Source organism: Amphiprion ocellaris, chromosome 1 (genome assembly GCF_022539595.1).
Source record: "Amphiprion ocellaris isolate individual 3 ecotype Okinawa chromosome 1, ASM2253959v1, whole genome shotgun sequence".
Classification (NCBI taxonomy): Eukaryota; Metazoa; Chordata; class Actinopteri; family Pomacentridae; genus Amphiprion; species Amphiprion ocellaris.
In genome coordinates this window covers 10,181,737-10,203,895 of record NC_072766.1, presented here as the reverse complement: position 1 = coordinate 10,203,895, position 22,159 = coordinate 10,181,737, and the positions used below count along the sequence as shown (strand labels likewise).

At 41.8% G+C, this 22,159-nt stretch overlaps 1 protein-coding gene across 13 annotated transcripts in view; it reads right to left on the bottom strand.

Moving 5' to 3' along the window:
* Positions 1-22,159, bottom strand: part of sox6 (SRY-box transcription factor 6) — a 135,564-nt gene that overhangs the window by 25,375 nt on the left and 88,030 nt on the right. For 11 of the 13 annotated variants that reach the window (XM_035944453.2, XM_055010230.1, XM_035944451.2 and 8 more), the window contains 3 exons: positions 13,493-13,616; positions 9,676-9,755; positions 1,601-1,750 (listed from right to left, as the gene is read on the bottom strand). In XM_035944453.2, the coding sequence (XP_035800346.1) occupies positions 1,601-1,750; positions 9,676-9,755; positions 13,493-13,616 (354 nt within the window). The remainder of the gene's footprint in view (positions 1-1,600; positions 1,751-9,675; positions 9,756-13,492; positions 13,617-22,159) is intronic. The other 2 variants (XM_023262272.3, XM_023262274.3) reach the window with 1 other exon arrangement.

The following is a 22,159-nucleotide window of genomic DNA, read 5'->3' as shown; positions in this document are numbered from 1 at the left end:
CATTCATCAGATGTCGACTTACATTATCTACTTCATTAACTTGTTTTCTAATTTCATTCCTCATTTGTGCATACTTGGATTTATCATATGCTTTGATATGCCTGTTCCTAAAAAAAATATGATGTGTAGTGTGGTTCTAAGAGGAGGTCAGAGGAGGATGCATTTGTTGGTGCTGTATTTGTGGGGCTGGTTGCAGCCTTTTAGACCATTAACAGATCTGAGATGAAGAGCACTATTCTCATATCAAGCACATTTTACCTGAAGCTAAATAATGTGAGCCAGAAGCCTATTTTTTTATTCTTCTTAATATTAAAATGATATTAAGATTATATATAATCACCTTAAATAAAAAGATCATGGACAAAGTGCACAGTAGATTTGCTTAAATAAAGTAAATTCTGAATGATCGCGAATAAAGACTATTCAAACATTTATATCCTTGAAAAAAAAAACCACTTTGCACAGGATGAATTGCCCTATGTACACAAGAGCCTTTTAAATCAGATTAAGGCTCATGCTGTCGTTAACAGTATTTTTCAAGCCCAAGTGTCTCCTTGTCAAAACATATGGCTCAAGCATAGACTGCCCCAAGGCCTTGTTATTGCTGTGCCAATAACAGTTTGTCATGCAGTGAAGCTGAAAACAGACAAACAAAACTGAAGGCAGTCTGATTCCACTGGACTGTGGATAGAGATGGGAGGATGCCAGTGTATGTTTGCCATCCATTTAATTATGTATGAATTATTTCATTTAAAACCTTCATTTTGGGACATTTGGCAAAATTTCCAACATTTCAACTAGAATCGGTATTTCATTAAGACTGCTCTAATTGATATTCTGCTGTGATAAATGGAGAATTGTACTTGTATGATGATATTAGTGTTTAGTCAGTGCGAAGGAGTTCAAGAATGCAAAGGACGTGAATGGATGTTTGTTCATGTGTGTACATGAATGCAAGTGTGTGAAGAAAAAGCTGAAGTGCTTTCCTACTATTTCAAAACATGATTTATGGTCTTTCTACATTGTGATATTATTAAGCTGAAGTACTTCAAATGGGTGGATGTTTCTGATTATGGCTTTAGTGAGTGGGAATGATGTATGTGTCCTGTTCCTTTGCATAGAGGTCTGGTCGAGTCATGCCATAAAGCAGCTGAAAATGCTTCCTGCATTTGCTTTGTTTATCAGGCCAAAAAAATGTTCAGTCCCACTTTTTTTTTGCTTCACTTTTGTCAGCAGTTGTAAAGCACCGTTGTAATGGTTTTATTCCATTTTAGTTGCAGAAAGAGGAAAAGACTTTTCATTGTATAAAAAAAAAAAAAAAAAAAAAAACATATGTTCCACAAATTACTGGCTTGGAGCAGCCATAGCTATAGCAACCATGTCCACAGAGTTCTGGTTAAGAGAGTGAGGGCCTTGTTAAAGCCCCAGAGATTGATGGCCTGTTGGAGGCTGGGCTCACCACCGGCCGGCTGTAGCACTGAAGCAGTGAACATTGTAGGTGCTAGTTTATTCAGACAACACCGACTACGCTAGGCTGGGTCAAGTACCACTCAAGGCCTGCGCTGCTGGGTGGGCTGGTTGAAGGAGTTGTGGGCTGTACCTTGACTTGAGTGATGGGGCTGGAGGAACTCTTGTCATTCTTCAGAGATGAGGGGGAAATGGGCCCACTAGCATTGAGGGGCTGGGGGAGTGGAGGCATCTTGGCTCCAGGAGAGACCTGCATGCTGGCAAGCTGGGCGGCATACAGTTGCTGTAGGGAGGAGGAGAAACCCGCAAGGCGTTAACATCCAAATCCAGCAAACATTCAAAGTTTTATATTCTGTCTTTTCCTCTCCCTAGAACTCTCTCTCTCTGCTTCTGTGTCTGCCTTCATCTCCCCCCCTCTCTTTTACGTCTTTCCTCTCTTTCCATGAGGCTGGCAGAGAACCTCCATCAAAGGTCTTAACTGTATTTCAAAGGCTGAACCCAGAGAGAGACAGCAGTCTTAAAAACCACACAGAGATGGCTTTCATTCAAAATACTTGGAGCCCCTATTTTCCACTCATCACAGAGAAAAGTTTGCCGACTGGATGCAAGTGTGTTAGCAAAGATCTCTCATTTCTCTAGATCTACACAACTTCCTATTGAAGTTTCTGGCCTGTGATTTGTCTCCACACAGCCATGTGAGACGGTCCTATTCCGCAACCAACCTCAGTTGGATTGTCATCACAGAATATGTTAAACACACACATTATTAAGGCTTAGAAACCTGTACAAAGAAGTGGTATAGTCACTGTTATTTTCCTTGGTGTTAAATCACTAAGGTTTCCAACTGCTGGTGACATAGCCACACAAGAGCATGACTGGCAAAGCGCTCAACAACAGTTGCGCCTCTAACATGGTTGAGCTCCGAAAGCTCAATTTACATTACACCACTGGACTGATTATGTGGTTAAATACGACCCCTTCTCGTATTGGAGTAGGGAGTATTAAAAAAATCTGGTGAGCCACAGACTGCTAATTGTCTGATGGATCACATTTTTGGCTGTAATTTATCCTTTGTCGTGGATAAAGTTACATGGCGTCATGTTGTGCATCTATCTTTTAGATTTAATCTCATTTATATAACATCGTTAATTTAAATAAATTATTAATATTGTCCTTCTCTTTCCTGTGCCCACAGAACCCAGCATTCCTGCACTGCTGAGACTTCTTTCCATCCCTGGCCTGTATTGATTGGCCACCAGGTAAGTGATGAAATTGGGTTTTGTCCCCTGCTGCAAATGGTAGGGGTCTGTCAAATAGAGCTACTGTCTGAGAAAATGTGTTACTCCACATAGCCTTGGACCTCACTTGATCAGACAGATAGCACTCCTTACCTCCCCCACTGGCTTGCTATCCCCAGACTAGGTAAACCTTATGGTTTGTTGTGTTATTCAGTCAGATGGTGCTGTCAGAGAGAATCTAATTTCTCTTCCGCTGGCCAATCAGCAAACCTTGTCTCATTTCCTGGTTCGACTGGCAACATAGAGACAGCTTTTGTGTGGAGGAGGGGAGAAGCAGCACGGCCCTGCAGTCCTCACCTTTGGCAGTTTAAAGTGAAGACTAAAGCCTAACAAAGCACTTTATGTCCATGCACATATCTCCAGATATAAACACACATGTGCTCCTGTAAGAAACTTTATCGCTGCCACATAAGCGACAGTACAAAAGGTCCATTCTTCCAGGGGACCTAAGGATAACAACAGCACATGGGCAGCGGAAATGACAGACTGATTATGTTCCCACAATGATAGCACTGCCTCCACCTCCCTCACAAACAGCCTTTTGTGTCCGGCAGGATCGGGCACAGGAGCGGCCCTAACTCTATTTTCTTCTCGTCTGAGTGAAACTTAGTTAATGTCAGTGGTAAGGGCACTCAGTGCGTCTGAGTGTGTGTGTGGGTGAAGTGGGTGGCGGGGTTAGAGAGAGGGAGGTGACAGAAAAAGAGAAGGAGAAGGAAGGAGTCTCCATTTAGTGCTTGTCACTCCAGGCCACATGGAAGTGTAAGTCTGTTGGACAGATGTTTGCTAACAGGCTTGTTGATGGGCACGACTCTGACCTGAGTGGGAAGAACTTAATTGTTCCGGAAAAAGAGCATAATTAGACTTTGCTTCAAAATGCACACAGTCAGGATGCCAGCACTGATTAGCAGTTCAGTGCCATGAGGTTAGAACCAGTGGTTATCCTAGCGACCAGGAGCACTCCAAGAGCCAAAGAACAATAAATACAATCAAGAGAACAGACAGATGAAAGGTGTGCTAACCCAACATACACTTTTTAAGCACAGATAGGGAAAATCTCAGTGTTAAATGTGTGTGTGGAGTCTGGAGGTTTTTGCTGTAGTAATATAGCTTATTTTGGAAGGTTAAAAACAGTGTAAATATACATTGTATTACAGAATTGTTTGACAGCCAGGCGCCTACTTACAGCCTCATGTAACAGAAAGCTGTCAGTATAATGAAGACTACGCTGTCATTGAGATGATGCATCCTGCCAAGGCTGATCTCCCTAAGCAGAAGACATCTGCCTGTTTCCCTCAGTTGACTCTCTCACATATAACACCACCTTCTTCATATCTACTTGCCAGGTGGGGGCAGTAAAAGGTTCATGGTAATGAGGGTCAAGCTGAAAGTCAATACTCCAACTCTGGAGTGCTGGAGGAGAAGGTGAAAGCCTTAGTAGAGACTCTGGTGTTTTCATTTTCTTATCCATTTTTTCCCCTCTGCTCTCTTAACACTTGTTATTTTACTTCATTTGAGCAGGACTTTCAGCTTTCAGGACATATATTATACCTTTGTTCATGAAAAGCACTAGTGAAGCACAATAGACTACAACTTGTAAGATGATGAGCAGCTAATGGAGTTGTCATGAGGGTGTTTGAAACCGGTCAAAGAGACATATGTGCTTGTGTAGTATATATTTTCTCGTAGTTTGAATGCATGGACAAGTACATACCATTTGCCATTATTAAAGGTGTGCATGGACATATAACATCCTTGTAATACAATACCACCAAACAACATACATAAATGAGGAGACAAATAACCACTAAACCTAAGGTCTGTCTTCTGACCTCATCATTCCTTGTTTCCCAGTAGAGCAGAGTAGATCTCAGCAAGCATAGATTCAAAGTGAGTGCAACACGCCCAAGGTCAGCCTGTTAGCCTCTGGTAATTAAAAACAAGCCCTCTGGAGGCAGCAGAGGTTAAATGAGGAGGTTCACTTTTCTGCCTGCGACATTAAACTGAGATTACACACTCTGCTGATGATGTTAGACATCTCAGAAGTATGATACGCAATCAAGACGGGCGTCCTATGTTTGTTTAGTTAAATAACAAAGCTGACCCTCTTGCTAAATATACAATACAGTAATCAATTATGGGGAATAATATGGAGAGTCTTGCAGTTTAAACAGAAAATCTATTGAAAAAAAGAATGTAGATCTTCTTTTTTTTTTAAGATTCAGCATGGCAGTATGTGCTGGAAAACATAGGGGCAGACATTTGTCAGATTTCTTGCTGCCGGCGACAATGGTGTGTTGCACATTTATAGCCTGCAAAAATACAAACATGAAGAAACAAAAACTTGCTTTAAGCCTAAACAATTTGCGAAACCAACATTTTACTTTATATGAGGTAGGCTTTATCTAATGGCCACAATCTTTCAAACAGACTCATCTCTTTGTGTGCGGGTGTGTCTGTTTGTATGTCAATGTCTCATTCACCTCTGCCTGGCCTGGGCACTGAGCACTGGACTGGATATGAGGGCATTAACTGTGCTTCAGTGCACCACACCATTTAAAACGCAGCACAGCGCCAGCCCCGTTTGCCACAAGGCTTGTACAGGCTCATTGCCCAGGGCGACCATGCAGGCTGACCCAGGCTAGGCCCAGATGTCAAAGAGTGGAGGAAGGCGTCCTGGTGCACTGTGCCGATGCTTTCCAGTATGGCTCAACATCTGTCTCATCTGCTGGCACCCAACCTGCTCTGCTCGAACCCCTCCTCCCCCCGTCTTGCCTATTTCTGTTTCCTCTATCATACAACTACATTATACACATTTACATCCTTCTCTCTCAGTTTCTCTTTGGCATATATACCCACAATCGCAGTCTGTCTTGTGTAAGTGTGGGTGTGGGTAGTCCAGGCCCAGGGGCCCCAGAGCCAGCCCTCTCATTCACTGCTGCTCACTGCATTATCCACTCTATCTGTCCATCTGTCCCTCTGTTCACCACTGCCTCTATCCAGCTGCTCACCTAGCCGTCCTATTAGCCAGCCTTCCACACTCTCTAGCATTGCTGCACTGCTCTGGGTTACCTTCAAAGACCAAGCTCCTTTGCTCATAAACACAGAAACAGCTGCTCTCTACAGTATGTCTGTTCTCTCTTTTTCCCCCTCCTTCTCTCTCCCTCTCTTTCAAAGTCAAAAGTGCTTCACTTGTTAATGATAGAAGCTGTTTCTTCACATCTGTACTACACAGGCATTTACATCCAAACAAAAGATAATGTGCGGTTTGCTGCTCTCCCACTTTCTTCCTGTTTGTCCCTGACTGTGTAACACTCTTTCTTATCACTCCAGTCGTCTAAGCCAGTGAGTACTCCTTCAGATGTGCCTGTCTGCTTGAGATCTGGTTGTTGCTAAGCATATGGGCTGCTTTTCATCTTTACAGTGGGAGCATGAGCTGAGACTGGGCCCAGGTTTATCACGGGCCTAGAGAGATGCCATAGCAAATGTGGCGAAATGTAATTGCGGCGTTGAGTCTTATCTCAAGCAGCTTGACTTTCAGTACGGTAAAGCATGAGGATGTCATGGGCCTGGACAATTCAGAGAGGGGGAAAAAGGCAAGACAAACGCATGCGGGGGGAATAATTGAGAGAGAGATACACAAACTAAGACACTTAGAGATGGTTTAAGATGTGGATTGGAAATTGGAAAAGTAAGACACAGAGACAGCAGGAGATAGAAAATGGAGCTTTGACTGAGTGAAAGCGGTGGTTTTATATTTATTTAGTCCAACAGTGATTCTACATACTGAGAACCCAGCTGTTCTGTTTTAGCCAATAATTCTTTCTTTAAAATGACTTGAACCCCAAAGTCTGTTTCCAATGATAAAAAAAAACAAGAGTTTCTTGTAGGTTGTCCTACTGTTCACTGGTTCTGTAAAAAAAAAAAAAAAAAAAAAAAAAGACGAGTGATGTATATTAAGTGTATATTCTCCTTAAGTAAATAGTTTTTCACTTGGAAACTGGAGTGAGGAATAGTGTACAAAGAGCAAATTAAATGCTATCCCAAATTGAAAATTCTTTTGTGGAATTAGGGAAATGCCCTTCTTGTCTCTCCGCTCAATTGAATATAGTAGGTGTGGGGACAGATTGGGGCACAATCTGAGCACAATTTCTTCTGTTAGGTGAGATGTGTCAGTTGTAATCAGTGAAGGACAGGCAGGGACGGAGCCATTGTTTCCTGCTGGTCCTCGGCTCATCCCAGCTCTGTGTGGGCACTAATGAAGAGGGGCATGTCGCGCTGGGATAGTTTACCCGCCTCCTCTCCTGTGAGTTGCAGACCAGAGCCAATCTTGTCAGGAAAACATTGAGTGAAATTGCCCTGTGGTACAGCGATGCCTGGTGACAGCCACTTGCAGACTGCCAGCCACCAGAGTGATGCTACCACCCTGTATTGACAAGCAAATTACAGTCTCCCAACACTCAAACGCATCCTGCAAGATTCATTTACATCCATCAGCTCTAAGCCTTTGTTACCTTGTTGGGTTTTCTTCTCTTAGAGAGAACGGGTGGGGAAATGGGGGAGGATCCCAGACTGTTATGACAGAGGAGATTGTGAAGAGGCTGCGTGGCCAACATTAAGACTGACGGAGCGGCTAGCCTCTCTGGCTGGATGGCTGATCACATTACCTCAGCAGCATTGTGGGAATTAATTCTACCAATAGGATAATTTTTAAGGTTCATATATTGCACAATCTAAACTGAGTAAATTGGTGAAAATTATACCTTGCCATGCAGCTGACAGCAAGAGATATTTTAATTGAGGAGGGCCGCCTATTCAGCCATATGTGTGGGATTTTGTATCTGTGAGTGTGTGTGTTTATAAAGAAGATAAACAGTGGATTTGAAGGTGAAAACTAGAGCATTTCAGAATAGTTCAAAGGGTTAATGGAGGATTGTGCTTGATGATGCATAAATTATAAACTTAAGAAACAAATAATATATGCAGAATGGCTTTAAATCTCCTCATTTTATTTTATTTTTTAATCTGCTTTTATTCCACAATATTCAATTTAATTGCATCGTAAGAGTGGACTTAATGTGTGTTCTTATTCTATTTTGTTGTTCTTTGTCAGGGGAACATTTTTCTCTGTTTCTTTTGTACTTGTGTGTATTTAGGTACACTTTTCAGTACTTTAATTTTGAAGAAGGAGGAGGATGCTGGTGCTATTATTGCTCTCAAAAGAGATCAAACAACTCTAAGTTCATTCCATGTCTGGGCTGATATGATGTTTTTAATCATACCAGGCTCCCAGTGCTTTGTAGAGGAAGTGGTGGCAGTCACATAGTTTGTTGATCCCAGCCATGTAGAAAAGGGCATGTTTGACTTGCCTTACTGTTTTAAGGGGAATTTCTATGCAGAGTAAATAGCAGCCAGCAGGCGGAATATGTGACAGGCTGACAGACTTCAATTAATGGAAAATGCACCTCTTTTTGTTTACTGTGTTCTGTAAAGGTCAGCCAAGTCATGGTCTTGGAGGCACTGTTTTTGCCCATTCCCAGGGTTAGATACATAATCAGAATTAATGACTCTCGACCCGTCTCCCCTTCTCACCCCAACCTTCAGATATATGACTGTCTCATCTGACCTCATACACCCCTATAAATAGCCCGAGTATGCCTGTCTGAACTGACACTCCTTCCCAATGAACTTCACTATGACACACAAACTAAGCTCCAGAAACATGCTCACAAACGCAGACTCCGTCTTTTACTCTTACACGTCTTCAAACATGAGCAGACTCATTTAAAACCTTACATGCTTCTGATAGCTCTTCTTTTGGCTGCATAATGATGCACAGCTCTTCAGAGCCAGCTGCATGCATTGTTAGGACTTGCCAAGGCTCGTTAACACTGACAGTGGTAGCCTCCGAAGGACAAATGCCACATATATCAATGTGCAGAGTTCCCCCCTCAGTCTTGAGCTCTCTCTTTTTTAATCCTGTCAAAACTTTGTGCTGTTGAGCTTCACATGTTGCAGCTATAGAACAGCTTTCTGCTGTTGTTGACAAAGCAGCAATTGCCATTTAACTGTATGTTAGCAGAGATAATTTGTTTGCTCCTTTTGTCTCCCAAGAACAGTGCTGATTTCTGGCTTCAAGCAGATGCAAGATCTACAATTACTCAAAACTGCAAAGGAAAGTGATAATTAAAGAAGCAACAAGCAGCACTGCCACCCATTATCACCAATTTGAAAACAAGGCTCATGCATGGGCTGAAAGAATCCATGGTAAGAGTAATGTTTCCAATAGGAACAATTTGAAGAGTAGAATGCAGATAATTATTCACATTAAACATTATGGCCTCAGGTTAAGCTCTGGCCTGGGTTCAGCTCTTTTAAATGCTGTGTGAGAAAAGTCCTGAAGGTGCCTGTAGGGCTTGGAACCTATCTCAATATTTTTTGTGACTCAAAACCCCCACTCAGCTTCACTTTGTTTTACACACAAAGTGCTGAGCTATTTTTCATTACGCGCATATTCAAATTATCCTAGTTTTTCTTCTAAATTGTTTTCCTTACAGGGATAAAATAAATAGTCCTGGGACTCTGCTAGATAAAAGCAATAAGAAAGACATTCTTACACAGTCAATTGTCTTCTGATAAATTCACTGGCAGGCGATTAAGGCAACCAAAGTGATTCTCATTCTCTCTAATAACTATTATCTTCCCAACTCCTCTGTCTGGCAGAGTTAGTGGGGATAAATCCTCTACAAAATGGGATAAATTACATATGTAAGGTGATAAGCGTGTGTGAGCTGGGGGCCTCCAGGATTATTTAGTGTGCAGCTCATTACTTAGCGTACAGCTGCTTAGCCATCCTTTCTGCCCCGAGCTTGGCGAGCGTCCCTAGCATTCTTTGTCATAGTACTGTACATACCTGAAGCTGGAGGGGGCTGAGTCCTGACGCTGCTGCAGCTGCCATTGTGGATGGAATGAACTGCACCGGGTAGTTATCACCTGTCAGAGAAGGAGGGGGAGAGAGAGACAACAATGCATACAGGTTCAGACAATGAGCCGGCCCACAGCAACCAGGCAAGTGCCAACACAGATTCTGGGCCCTGCACTACTTTTGCCACAGCAATGTGGCACATTTCAACGAACTCTTGGCTTCAGTCCCAAACATCTGCATTAACAAAAGGCTAAGGTGGTTTGACTGGAACAGGATTACTAAGGAACATTTCACACCATTCACCTCCTTATTCCACCTGTGCTCTACTCACCCTGGAAAACACCATGACAACAGTGACTAATACATAGTCAAACAAGTTAAAAGTTCTTCTAAGGTTTGTTTTGTGTGTGCATGTGTATGTGTGTTTGTGTTCTGATTAGATGTTAAATATCTCCCCTGGTATTCAGTTAGTGATTATGTAAAAGGACCAGCATGTTCTCTCAGGCAGTTCATACAGCTGTAGACTTGTCTGGCTATTGTTCAACACAACATTGTTTGTTTCTCAGTGATAGCTTTGGCAGCGCACTGAAAGCACTTGTATGCAAACTGGTTAGAACAAGTGTGCAGTCACAATAACAAGGGTAAAAAAAACACCCCACACATTCTTATCTCACATATCACTGTGATCAAACAAGGAGGAATTGGTCTTCAAATAGCAACACTATTCATTACTATTCACTACTGCTGGCCCGCCATCAGCACGTTTGTCAGACGCAGATATAAAAATGGCTGCAGTATGAGTGATGTCCATGGAGGTGCAGAAGCTTTTACACACTCAACCTAGTGTGTTGAGATGGACAGAATATCCCCAGCGAGACAGGGTAGCACGGCATTCATAGAGGGGAGGTTGGTAGGAGGCATGTGTCTGGAGGAGGGGAGGTGGGGGTGCACAGTGGGTGCAGGGAGGGGTAGTTGGCCCTCGCTCAGACCCCACTTCTGCCTGTCACTTCTCCTCACAAACATATGGAGCCATTAAGCCACAGACAAGGTAAATGTATATACCTTCTCTTTCACTTTGCCCTCGTCTGCTCGCCTCACTTTGCAATCTTGTACAGCACAGCACAATGTGATACAGGCCATGGAAATTCAATCCCCATTTAGTAGCAAATAAAATCACACAGCAGAAGTGGTTTCAAATAGTGCTAGGTTGGATGTATGGAGGTACACTGTGGTTATTTCTACACCTCCTCTTTTTTGGTATCGCTTTCTCCCTGTCTCGTTTGCTCTGTGCTGTCTGTGACGTGGGATTCGGGGATAATAAATGACTGGGTGTCTTTGGATGTCATGTGAAACCTGGCGAGGGTCATGTGCTACACCGCAACCGCTTGGGGGGGTCTCAGGCTCTGAGGTCTAGGTCTTGGGTGCAGGCAGTCTACTTGGAGGCACCAGACTCCAGGAGAATAGGCACTGTGCCAGGTTAGTGTCACTCACTAATGAAAAGAAATTACATTTAAACTTTTTTTCCTTGTTTTTAACTGGCTGGTTCCATGCCCAGAGCCTGAATTCTAAAATGCAGAAGGGGGAGGGGGAGTGGTGCAGGTGACGCCATGGTCACAACAGGCTATATTTCCCCTGCTCATGTGGTGCTATGAAATATAAGTCATAGATCTGCTAAGGGTTGACAGATGTAGCTAAGACCTTTCTTAGGGCAGATCAAATGATGATGAATGAAGTTTATGACTGCAACCATCAAACTCGATCATCACTTTTCATAGACTTTTAAAAAGTCATTCAAGTATCCAAAGTCTTCACAGTAAAACAGGTTCATATTAAAATAAATACACGTGTTTAGTTTTATGCTTTCGATAGCTAAACCTAACCATGTTGTCCAACTTGGTGACTTAAATAACAAATGTCACAATATCAGAAAACAGATTAAATGTAGTAATAAAATAAAATAGCATGAGGAAACGATCATCTGTCAGCAGGACGTCTATGAGGAAGACTGGCAGAGGAACCTAAAGACTATGGGGTCATTCTGCAGGTCCATTAGAGGCACCTCAGACTGAATGCCGCCATGTCTGTGTAAACAGTGCAAATAGACTGGGATGCCTAACTTGAATCTATTTGTTTAAAAGATGACTTGGTATTTCTATGACTGTGCTTGTCTACCATGCAACACCAGGCCATTGAGCACAGCCAGTGGATGGGGTGATGAGTTACCACCATGGTGCCAGAATGACTCTGTTGCCATGTGAGCACCACAGGGTTGGGGTCATAAGCAGTGGTCCCTGGGAGCTGTCTCAAAATGATAACATCAGATTAGTGTGCCTTAGTCTTGGAAGTGAATGCTTGGCGACTCACTTCATGGAGAAAGGACACGACGGCTTCCTGTATACCCTGCAGGTGGTGATGATAACATTGTCCTCTCTGGGTATATTGTGTATGTTGTGTTGGACGGGGAGAAATAATAAAGGCATTGAAAATACCTCTCCTGACTACAAGAGTAATTTTCAAACCCCCTTTTGCCATTTCTTCATGAACTCATGAATAATGCAGGAACCATACAAATGGTGACCCCTGACCATGATTCCATAATAGCTCCTGTTATTTGAACTAAAACATTTTCCGTGTCAAACCTATTGCGAAAAGCACAGTGGTAAAATACTCCCCCTCAGGCATTTTATTTAAGCTGTCATGGCTCCATAGTTCCAAAATAGCTGACTTTCTTTTTCATCCTGTGGTTTTATAGTTAATTCATTAACTGCACTACCACACCTTTTAATGTTCTGTTGCGAACCTGCTGACAGCCCAGTGTTTCTTTTTCAGATTTCAGTCCTCTTCCTCATTCTGGTACTGTTTTAAGGACTTTCCTTTTTCAAGCTGACTCACAAATCTTTTTTTTCTTTTAGACAGTGAGGTTTTCATCGACAAAACACTTTCTCATTCTGTTTGCGTGTGTGGGAGTGAAAAAGGAAAACTTTTTTTGTGGATAAATTGAGTTTAATTTGATTGACTACCTAATAGACACATAAAAATTGTTTGAGCTTGGCACCAAGTTGGCCTTGTAATGTGGAAAGCTTAGGCTAAGACGCATGGATCTTTTTGTTGTATTTGTTAAGTGTACAGTAGTTAGTGGTGGCACATCTTTAATTTTTACCAGGATATGGGAGTGTAAGAGGTTTGGCAGGGCATCAGTCAACGTGTTGAAACAATTTTAAAAAACAACTTTTTTTTAAGGTGGCGGAGCTTCTTTTGTACTCGGTCCAAAAGACAAAAGGAGAGAACAAGGCATGTTGTTACAGGCAACGAAAACAGTTATGGTTCTTACATCATCCTCAAACTATCCACCTTTTAATTGCTTAATTTCACTATCACAAGACATAATTGTGGGAAACTGTAATTGGGGAGTTGCTTTTTGACTGCACCGAACAATAGCAGGGTTCATCTTCTCTTTTATTGGATCTCTAACAGTGGATACTTGAAAAACGAGTATGGCCTGCACAGCCTTGAAAGACACTTTCATGTTGACAACATGTTTACATTCCTGTGCCTCTCTGCCCATATCTATTGTTCCACATGGACTAGAACATTCCATGGCCTTGGTCTCAAATCCAAGTTCAGACAGAGCAGAGCATGCCAACAGCTTTCAGTGTAAATTAAACACTTTTTTTTAACTACAACTTTTATTCAAAAAAGTATACTTGCAAATAAAGGTGGAAAATTGAAGATTGAAAGGCATAGCAAGCTAAGGGAAAGGGAGGAAACAATGACAAAAAAAAAAAGCTACAATTTTCGAGCATACCTGGCTTATAAGACATTCCCGGAGGGAAGAGAAAGCCTTGCTGGGCGGCAGCTGCTGCTGCTAGAGTGCGTTGGTCGTGTGGAAAAATGGGGATCATGAGCGGAGGCATGTGACCCTGGACCTGCTGAACAGATAGGGAGCAGAGATCAGAGAGAGGCCTAAGCATAGGCATGGTACACAGAAACACAGAGCCCACTCAGGGGGAGGCCAGATCACAGCTCTTCCTAACGCGTGCTGACAGGAGGCTCTGCGGCAATGACGGCCCTCGTGTGCTCACACAATACCTGGCCGTGCTATGCCTGCTCTTAATCCAAACCACAATTTCACCTTGGTACATCAAAGGGCTCAGCATACACACATTGTTCCCGCATCAGTTGGAGGAAGTGACATACAGGACAGAAAGCAGAGAGGCGCAGTAGGTTCGTACAGCTTCTGTGGAGAAGTTGAAAGAAGCAATCACCATCACCTTGGCTGTCTGCTGTAGATACAACTTGTCAGCAAGATGGTTGCTGAATGTACTACACAGGTGCAGGACAGACCTGATCAGCATGTATATGCATGAACACACACACACACACACACAGCTCAAGGAAACATCAATTACTCACATAATCTCAGATGATCATTTATTTAGCTGATAAAAGCCTAAAGACAATCCAGCAATTTACGACAACTGTTTTCAGCAGAGGAAAAAGAACAGGCAGTTGAAAAGTGCTCGCTGTTCCCTGTATTTCATTTTAATGTCATTCTCTCTCTGTGTTCCACTCACATATTAACCTTCACCATTCTGCCTGTTGCTGACTTGCCTACTGGGAATATCAACACAAACTCCCTACATTTGTGTGTCAAGGGTGGGTGAGTACCTCATGTCTCAAAAGCGGCGTGTGGGGGTTTGCACACATGTTGCAAGTCCAATTTTACTGTCATTCCCTGCTTCCTGAAACTCTATGATAGGGAGCAGCCTGGCTACCATGGGCCTGCGAGGGTTAATCTAGCGCTGAGCCAGATCACCTCAGGGGAACCTGCCTGGAAAATGGGTTAATAAAGGTCATCCCCCAAAATAAACACTTTACAGAATGTTTCTCCATTCATCCCTCCTTAAAATCAACTCGCAATAAAACGGGTCTGGGTGCAATTACTGCCGCTGCATTGGGGCATGAAATCAACCTGTCCCGTGTTCTGGCTGAGGTCTGCTATGATCTCCACTTTTTCAGCCTATGCTGCTCCCCCTGTAGACCTTTTCCAGGTGTAGTTGCACCCAGTTTCTCTCAGCACCAGCACGCCAAACCTACTTAAAACAACTTTATTGATCTGTCCAGAGGTGCAAAGCTAGACTGAAAACTAAATAAATAGAACCATTTTATGTCTACTGAGCTTTTACAGAAGTGCAAGTGCAGAAAGTGCATTATGGAAGAATAGAAAACTATGTAATTCTTCCAAAAGTAATTCTGTAAAATATGCTGTTGCTGAAGAAAAATAAATGGCCAAGGAGACTGCGACAAATGTCCTTAAATAAAACATTGCTTTATAGGGATTTGTGTTCCAAGTTTCCAGGCTGAAGGGATGAAAGATGGAGCTTGGCCTTGCATGTATGGAACATATGGAAAAACACAATAATTAATGTCACAACATGAGGTAGGGCCAGTGACAGGCGGGGGGACACAGGGGAACACAGCTTTTCTCTGTCTGTATATTTGGACTGTTAAAACAGATGGAGTCTGTTGCTGAATGTACGGCAGTCACAGGGCAGAAAAGGACTCCCTTAAGTCCCTATCCCTTTAAGTGTGTTGCAAGTGTGTTGCATGGCAGTCCATATTTTTTCAGGAATTAGCTAACACGCATCAGCAGTAAATTCAAAGTTACAGTATATTTTTTGTGTAAATACTTTGAGTTTACCGGATTAACAGCTCCGAGCACTTTCCTAAAATAAAACATCTTCACAAGAGTATGGTCTAATGTTAAAATTACCACTACTAACACTGCTACGACTAATACAACCAGGAAAACAGTTGCTTTGGTTGAGGGAAAAGGTGTTTAAATATTTAAGTATTAAATACAGTTTAGACATTTCCATACTATATTTGCATTTAATTATTTGAAAAGGACAAATATGACTACATTGATTAATAAAACTGAATTGTACAAGAGATGTAAAGATTTTCCACACTAGATACAAAGAAACATCAGCACAAGACATCCGATACATGGATGTATTTTTCTCCAGCAACACTAAATGATAAGCTCCAAATGATTTAATTTCTTCTGGGATATCAGCTTTTATTACAATTATTATTTTAAAATGTGAAACAGTATAGACAACATTCATTGAGGCAAGACAGCAGAAATGTGCATTGAAGGGGAAATAAATGCATTGAATTTGAATGGCTGTGATTTGCAGTAATAAGCTCCACACATTAAAGTTTAATTTACAGCAGCTAATGTCAGAGAAAGGCAAATCAAATTTTGAGGAGCTTCAAGGTGGCAACAAATAGTGGAGGTTAGTTGAGCTGTCAATTAACAGCTGGCACAGTGGCTGAGCAGATGATAACATTTTCATGACAGCTTTTCTTTCTTATTTTTAAAACTGACAAGGTAATAGAAAAAAAATTAAAATGTATATGAAAAAAAACAGACAGAATGAAAGTGTGTATGGATGTGTGGCTTCCACGCTCACTCTGGTGCTACTAACCCAACCCCCCCCCTTTAAGAGTTACCCTCAAGTTCATCTATGTATGGGCTGAGTGCCCGGGATATTTCTATTGCCAAGATGATCTTGAGGAGTCGGAGAATGAAGTGGAGCAGATGTGAGTGGGGCGCTCGGGCAACGTCCTCCCTTCTCATCGTAAATAAAGCAGCATTGTTGTGCTGGCACTGCTCTTCCTTTGTCTTAGCACTGCTAAGTACTGGATAATGTCATTTCACACCATCTGCCCCCAGGCTTCATTAAAGATACATGAATGGGCTATCTTATGAGGAACAGGTGCTATTGTTTGTCCCTCAAGACCAAGCACTAAGGATCTGACTCGGAATACTTGAAGAGGAGCATCTGTAGTGATCAGTCAGACAGACTTGGCTGAGGCCCCCGTCTCTGCCAGCATGCGCTCCAACAGAGGTTTCCGGGGGAACTCGGCTGTCTTGCAACATGTATCATCAATTCAGATGACCTGATGAAGTCTGTAGCAGGCCAGCACGCAATCTGTTTCCCTCTCAAGGAGATGCTGGTTTTTGATAAATAGAATCAACTTGCAGCTCCTATGCGAATAGGAAACCATACACATACCACATTATAGAAGAGAAAACTTTATTTTTTGCGATATGTAGCTCAGTTACACCTTTGTTCTACTGTAGTTTTGTAATTTAGGAACTTTAACAGATCTTTCATTTGAGCAAATAAATCCTGCATTAAATTAAGCAAAGTTAAACAAGAAATCTGTTACAGTAGATCAACTGACTGCACAATGGTATACAACAGCAGCCCGACCTGCAGTCAGACTGCAGAGGGCGAGCCAGACGGCTCAGATGTCTGATGTGTAAATACACAAGGTGTAAAAGACAGGGTATACTTGAAAGAGCTCTCTTTATTTCTCCCAGCGCTTACAACACATGCAGTATGCACACACGCGCACACACACACACACACAAGTATACACACCCAGTTTCATTTTAATGCTGCATTAATGCATGCGTGATATACTTTTACTAATGCTAGATTTGCTTTTTATTATAACGCATAACATTATTACTTATGGTGAAATACAGATAGCACTTCATATATTTTAAATGAAAGATGCATTTTATTTTTAACAAGCTGCGATTAAAAAGCATATTTCACATTTAAATATATTTCTACAGAGCTGCATTAAATTCAGAAAATGCTATAAAATATTTGAGCCAATAAAAAAGAAAGAGTGGTGTTGTTTTTATAGACTAGGGAGCATCTACCTACAACACTCATGCAAGCAGCTCCAAAACACTCTGCAAATGGAGATGTACAGCGCATTACAGCACTCACTTGGGACCCTGTCAACACCCATGCTCCTCACTGTCTGTTATAGCCTCTACAAAGCACCCAGGAGGGCTCGAGACCCCCTGCTGTCTTTCGCTCTGAACCCTTTCACACTTCCATGCACTGATCCACACTCAAGTTTTCTACTCACTATAGACCACAAGGCGCTATGTGAAGGAAAGTGTGTCTGTTTTGTGTTTTTACTGCCAGAATCAGTCAGTACTAACAAGATTAAAATACAAAAGTGGCAAAAAAGGCCAGCATCTATCTTGTTGTCATCATGGTTCATGGTTATTAGCTTGAAAGGGCCTGTGAGATCCTGGGTCTTCCATTCCGATGAATTGCTACTTGACACCTTTTAACACACCTCTCACATAGATCCTTAAGTTGGATATAATCTGCATTCATTTGCCAGGAGGAGACTTAAAAAGTAAAACCACTTCAAGTATTTTTGTGAAAATACTGACAGCAAAACCACTGCAAGTAGCCAAAAAAATTCAGAGAAGTTCACAGTGATGATTTCTAATTCTGTAAAATTATTTAGATTATAATAGATGCCTTTCCCATTAGGAAAAAAAATCACAATCACCACTAATCATTTAGAGGAGGATTCACATTTCACTGACATCTAATTTTAATAAAATTACTTCCACACTTTAGTAGCTGTCAGATCCGCACTCCTCGCTAATCTTCTTTTTCACATTTTCTGTAGGAGGGTTTCTGTAATTTTACCCAAGGAGGATAGACTCCAGCTGTTGCTGTAAGAACTGATAGTTCACACTTTGTTCCTCGCTGCTCCCTACTGAGCTGCGCACCAAATGCCTGCGAGTAGAAATCACCTTTTGTGATCCATTTAAAGTGAAAGTGATCTTGAGCTAGTTGGCAAGTCTGGCTACATCCTAACAGCAGCACACACAGTAAAACTGACACTAGACAGCAGGATATGTTTAACACCGGCCACTGTGTACGCAGCCCGCTGGGTGTGCACCATACTGCAGCTTAACCAGGAGGAAAATCATTCAGAGGAAGCGCTTGTGCAGGATGCTCTGTGTTGCTTAACAATTTTTCCTCCAGGAAACAATCAACTGCTCTTAGAGCACATATTAGCCCTTTACTTACTAGTAACTCACTGCTGCACACTGAGCATCACATGGCAGACATGCACATTGATCCAACAGAGATGTGGTGGTGTTTGGATTTGTCTGTAACTAATGGTAATCAGACAAATTGATCAATAGATTTGAAGCAGACTTTGATGCTCCAGACTCCTGCCTTTGAATGAAGTTCCTCATATTACCACCCACTCGACTGAAGCACATTATTCTTGCTTGTCTGCTCTGGAAATATAATGGGGAACTTCGGGTCACCAACAAAGGGCCCTTGTTCTGATCAAGTCTCCAACCTTTTCTCCTCACTTCCTTCCTGCATCTAAAATCCTAGTTTCACACCCTTTGACAAGTCAAAAGACAGATCAATGGTATACAAGCATCCTAATATTTTCTGTGATTTTTTTTTGTGGTACAGCACCAGCTCAGATAGTAGGCACTGTTTACTTAGATTTGAATGCAACGGCAGACATCACTCATATGTGCTGTTCCGGATAAAATGCAGCAAATCCAGACACTTGAGTGAGGTCAGGCTATCCAGAGGGAATAACCAATGGTAAGTTCTGGTTCCACTAATTCCTTACACAGTACAACAAGCCTTCTTGGAAAACAGCCATTCCAATATGTCTATATTAAGTCGACGGGAGCTTGAAAGCAGGGTAGTCCAACCCTCTGACCCGCCTAACACACCCCACCCCAAATCCCTCCACTCCAGCCCTCCTCCACCTCATGGCTCCTCTTGACTTCCTTGGAATCCAGGATAAAACTGCAGCCTACTGTTTGCTTAAATACACTCGCTGGTATTTACAGGGTTTCTGCACACGGCTTGGATTTAATATAGTTTCAGTTTTAAACATTGAAGAAAGAATAATAAAAGTCTGACCTCAAGTATGACGCAAATAGATAGAATAGGTAAAGTAAGACAAAAGACATTTATAAACAATAAGTCAGTGCAAGATGATTTAAAGCAGGCACGAACATTTTAAAAAAATGTTTTAAAGAGAACAGAAATGTCAAGGTGAAGACTTCAGTTGTGCATTTTTTTCTTGACACTTTTTTACTTAGTGTATGTTATTGTGACTAAAGGGAGTTTTCATGCTATAACTTGAACACATATTTAAAAAAATGAAATGCATTACATGCTGACTCACTGTATAGCACCAATTATATGCACACAGCAGCACAATCCTGCATTACACCCTTAAAATACTGAATATTTTTCACAGAAAATTCTGCCTTGAATTTCAAAGAATATTAGCGTTTTTAGGTGGCATACGTGAAAGTAGGAATGAATTAAGTTTTTCAAGATCTGGCTATAAAATTAAGACTCATAGTAAACTGGCCAAATCCTTGGGAACTCCCTCAAACAGCATGTGTAATGACGAGAAAGAAGAGAACAAGTGTATAAAAAAACCCATTGTGTTTGGGGTCGGCATCATTATCCTGTACATACATCCTCACTGTATGGAAATAGGAATAAGTGAATTGCCTCAGACCCTCATTGCAGTGGGGCAAGTGAGTTTTTAAAGAACATTGGACACGGGTTAGTCAGATTGTCGGCTACATCCATGTGTTGTGAACAGGGTGGTGGGAAATAGAGGGGTTTATGTATGTGAGGCTTATGAAGTAATGTGACTCTAAGGTTTGAAATATCACATCTTGAACACTTTGGAGCAAGCAGAGCGACATAAACACTTGTATGGCCACTGGTGACTGTTTGGAATTCATAAAGTAATTGTAAAATAATTTGTTCTCTTTTGGTTTTAAATTGCCTGTGTTATAGTTCACTATGGAGCTTGTAAAATGCATCCAAAAGGCTCTTTTCCTGATATAGATTTAATGAGAAAAATTGTTTTGTCTGAGTGTGAAACAGAAGACCACCCGTAATTTGTGTGATGGGATGTTCCACACCACGGCTGGGTTTCCCCCACTGTCCTGTTCCCCTCTCAGAGACTGAGCCTCTGTCTTCACTGTTACCTCCCAGCTGCTGGGGCCACAGAACACAACAGAGGCCATTCTGTTGTTCAGCAGAGACCCTCCCTGTCAGGAGGGGCAACTTTATTAGACGCACAAGTGCACTGAGACTTTCAAGAATGCTCAAATGTCACCATAATGACGGGCAAGAAAAACCACAGCTTTTTTATAAAAGATCAAACAAGAGAGGGGATACAGCAGCATGCTTGAAAAATACTGCTTGATTGAATTATATTTGAGAATTAAATTAAATTTAAGGGAATATTTAAAAAAAAAGAAAAAACAGTATTTGGAGAATGTAGTTCTTTGAAAAAACAAGCAAACAAAATGTGTCACTGGTTTTACAAAAAAAAACTGTGCAGGACAAAATAGCTCATTCATTGTGTTCTGTTGGGGAATGCTTGGACTCTCCTCCGCCCCAAAAACAAAAAGCTCCTTTTTTGCATTAGCCATGGGCTGAATGCTTTGCTTTGCCACCCCAGCCCTAAGAAAACACGCGCCCCTTTCTCGCTGCCGGCTGCCTGTACACAGTAGAGTCTATTAATGCAGCTCCTTCTCCCTGTGAGTGTGCCCACTGCTGAGGACGACGGCCACGCAAAGCCGATGCAAAGACAAAACAGTTTGCTCAACATTAGCAGAGAAAACACAGCCCATGCAGCAGGGGAGAGGGAGCTAAGTCAGCATCACACTGGAGGATGTGTTCTCCCTCAACTGATATTTTTCCTTTCGAAGGCTTGGGATACAATGGGTGTTAAGTGTAGCTGCTTTTCCTTCATCCAGGGAAGGCTTGTGCGCCTCCAAACAGGTGCTGTATTGTGATATTGAGACGTAACCTAAAAGCACTCCATTCATCATACATGTATGGAAAGAATAGATGTTCATATATCAGGATTATTTAGCACCGTAAATAATTTAAAAGACAAATATACATTCCTCTTTGCCAGATAATCTTCTGTGTTGTGTCAATTATGCCATCACGTGTGAGAACTGATGTATGAGCTTGAGTTTGTGTGTCATAAATTAACCTGTCCCAGGGCTGCTGTAGAAACCCCTCAGGTGACTAATTTTAAGTAGACCCTCAGGTGTGATTTCACACATTACAGCTATTCATGTGGCACCTCTCAGATGGAGACTTGTATTAATTATCGCTGCTTAAACTGCTAAGGTGTCTGAATACAAAGCCCAATTACACAAATGCATGGTTTTATTGTGTAATTTACAGCAATAATTAACCTATGTTTGTCTACATTCCTACCCCATTGCCAAATGCAAGCAAGCAAGCTTATGTTTCATGTGAAAGATACTCAGGTGTTGTGTTTAATCTTTTTATTTCTCGTCTGCACATCACATATTTTCTTCCAAAGTACTGTTGAGTAGCCCTGCCTGTGTGCTGCTGCAACTTCACACTTGTGTTCAGTAAAGAGACACCACATTTTATCCAGAAAAAAAAGAAAACTGCCTCACATCCTAATAGGACAAAACCCACAGACCTCAGACCATTCCAGGCAGCATCTACTGTTTATAGTTCTAAAGCAACGATTTGGTTTACCACACAAATAGCATTAGTTATCAACTGTCCAC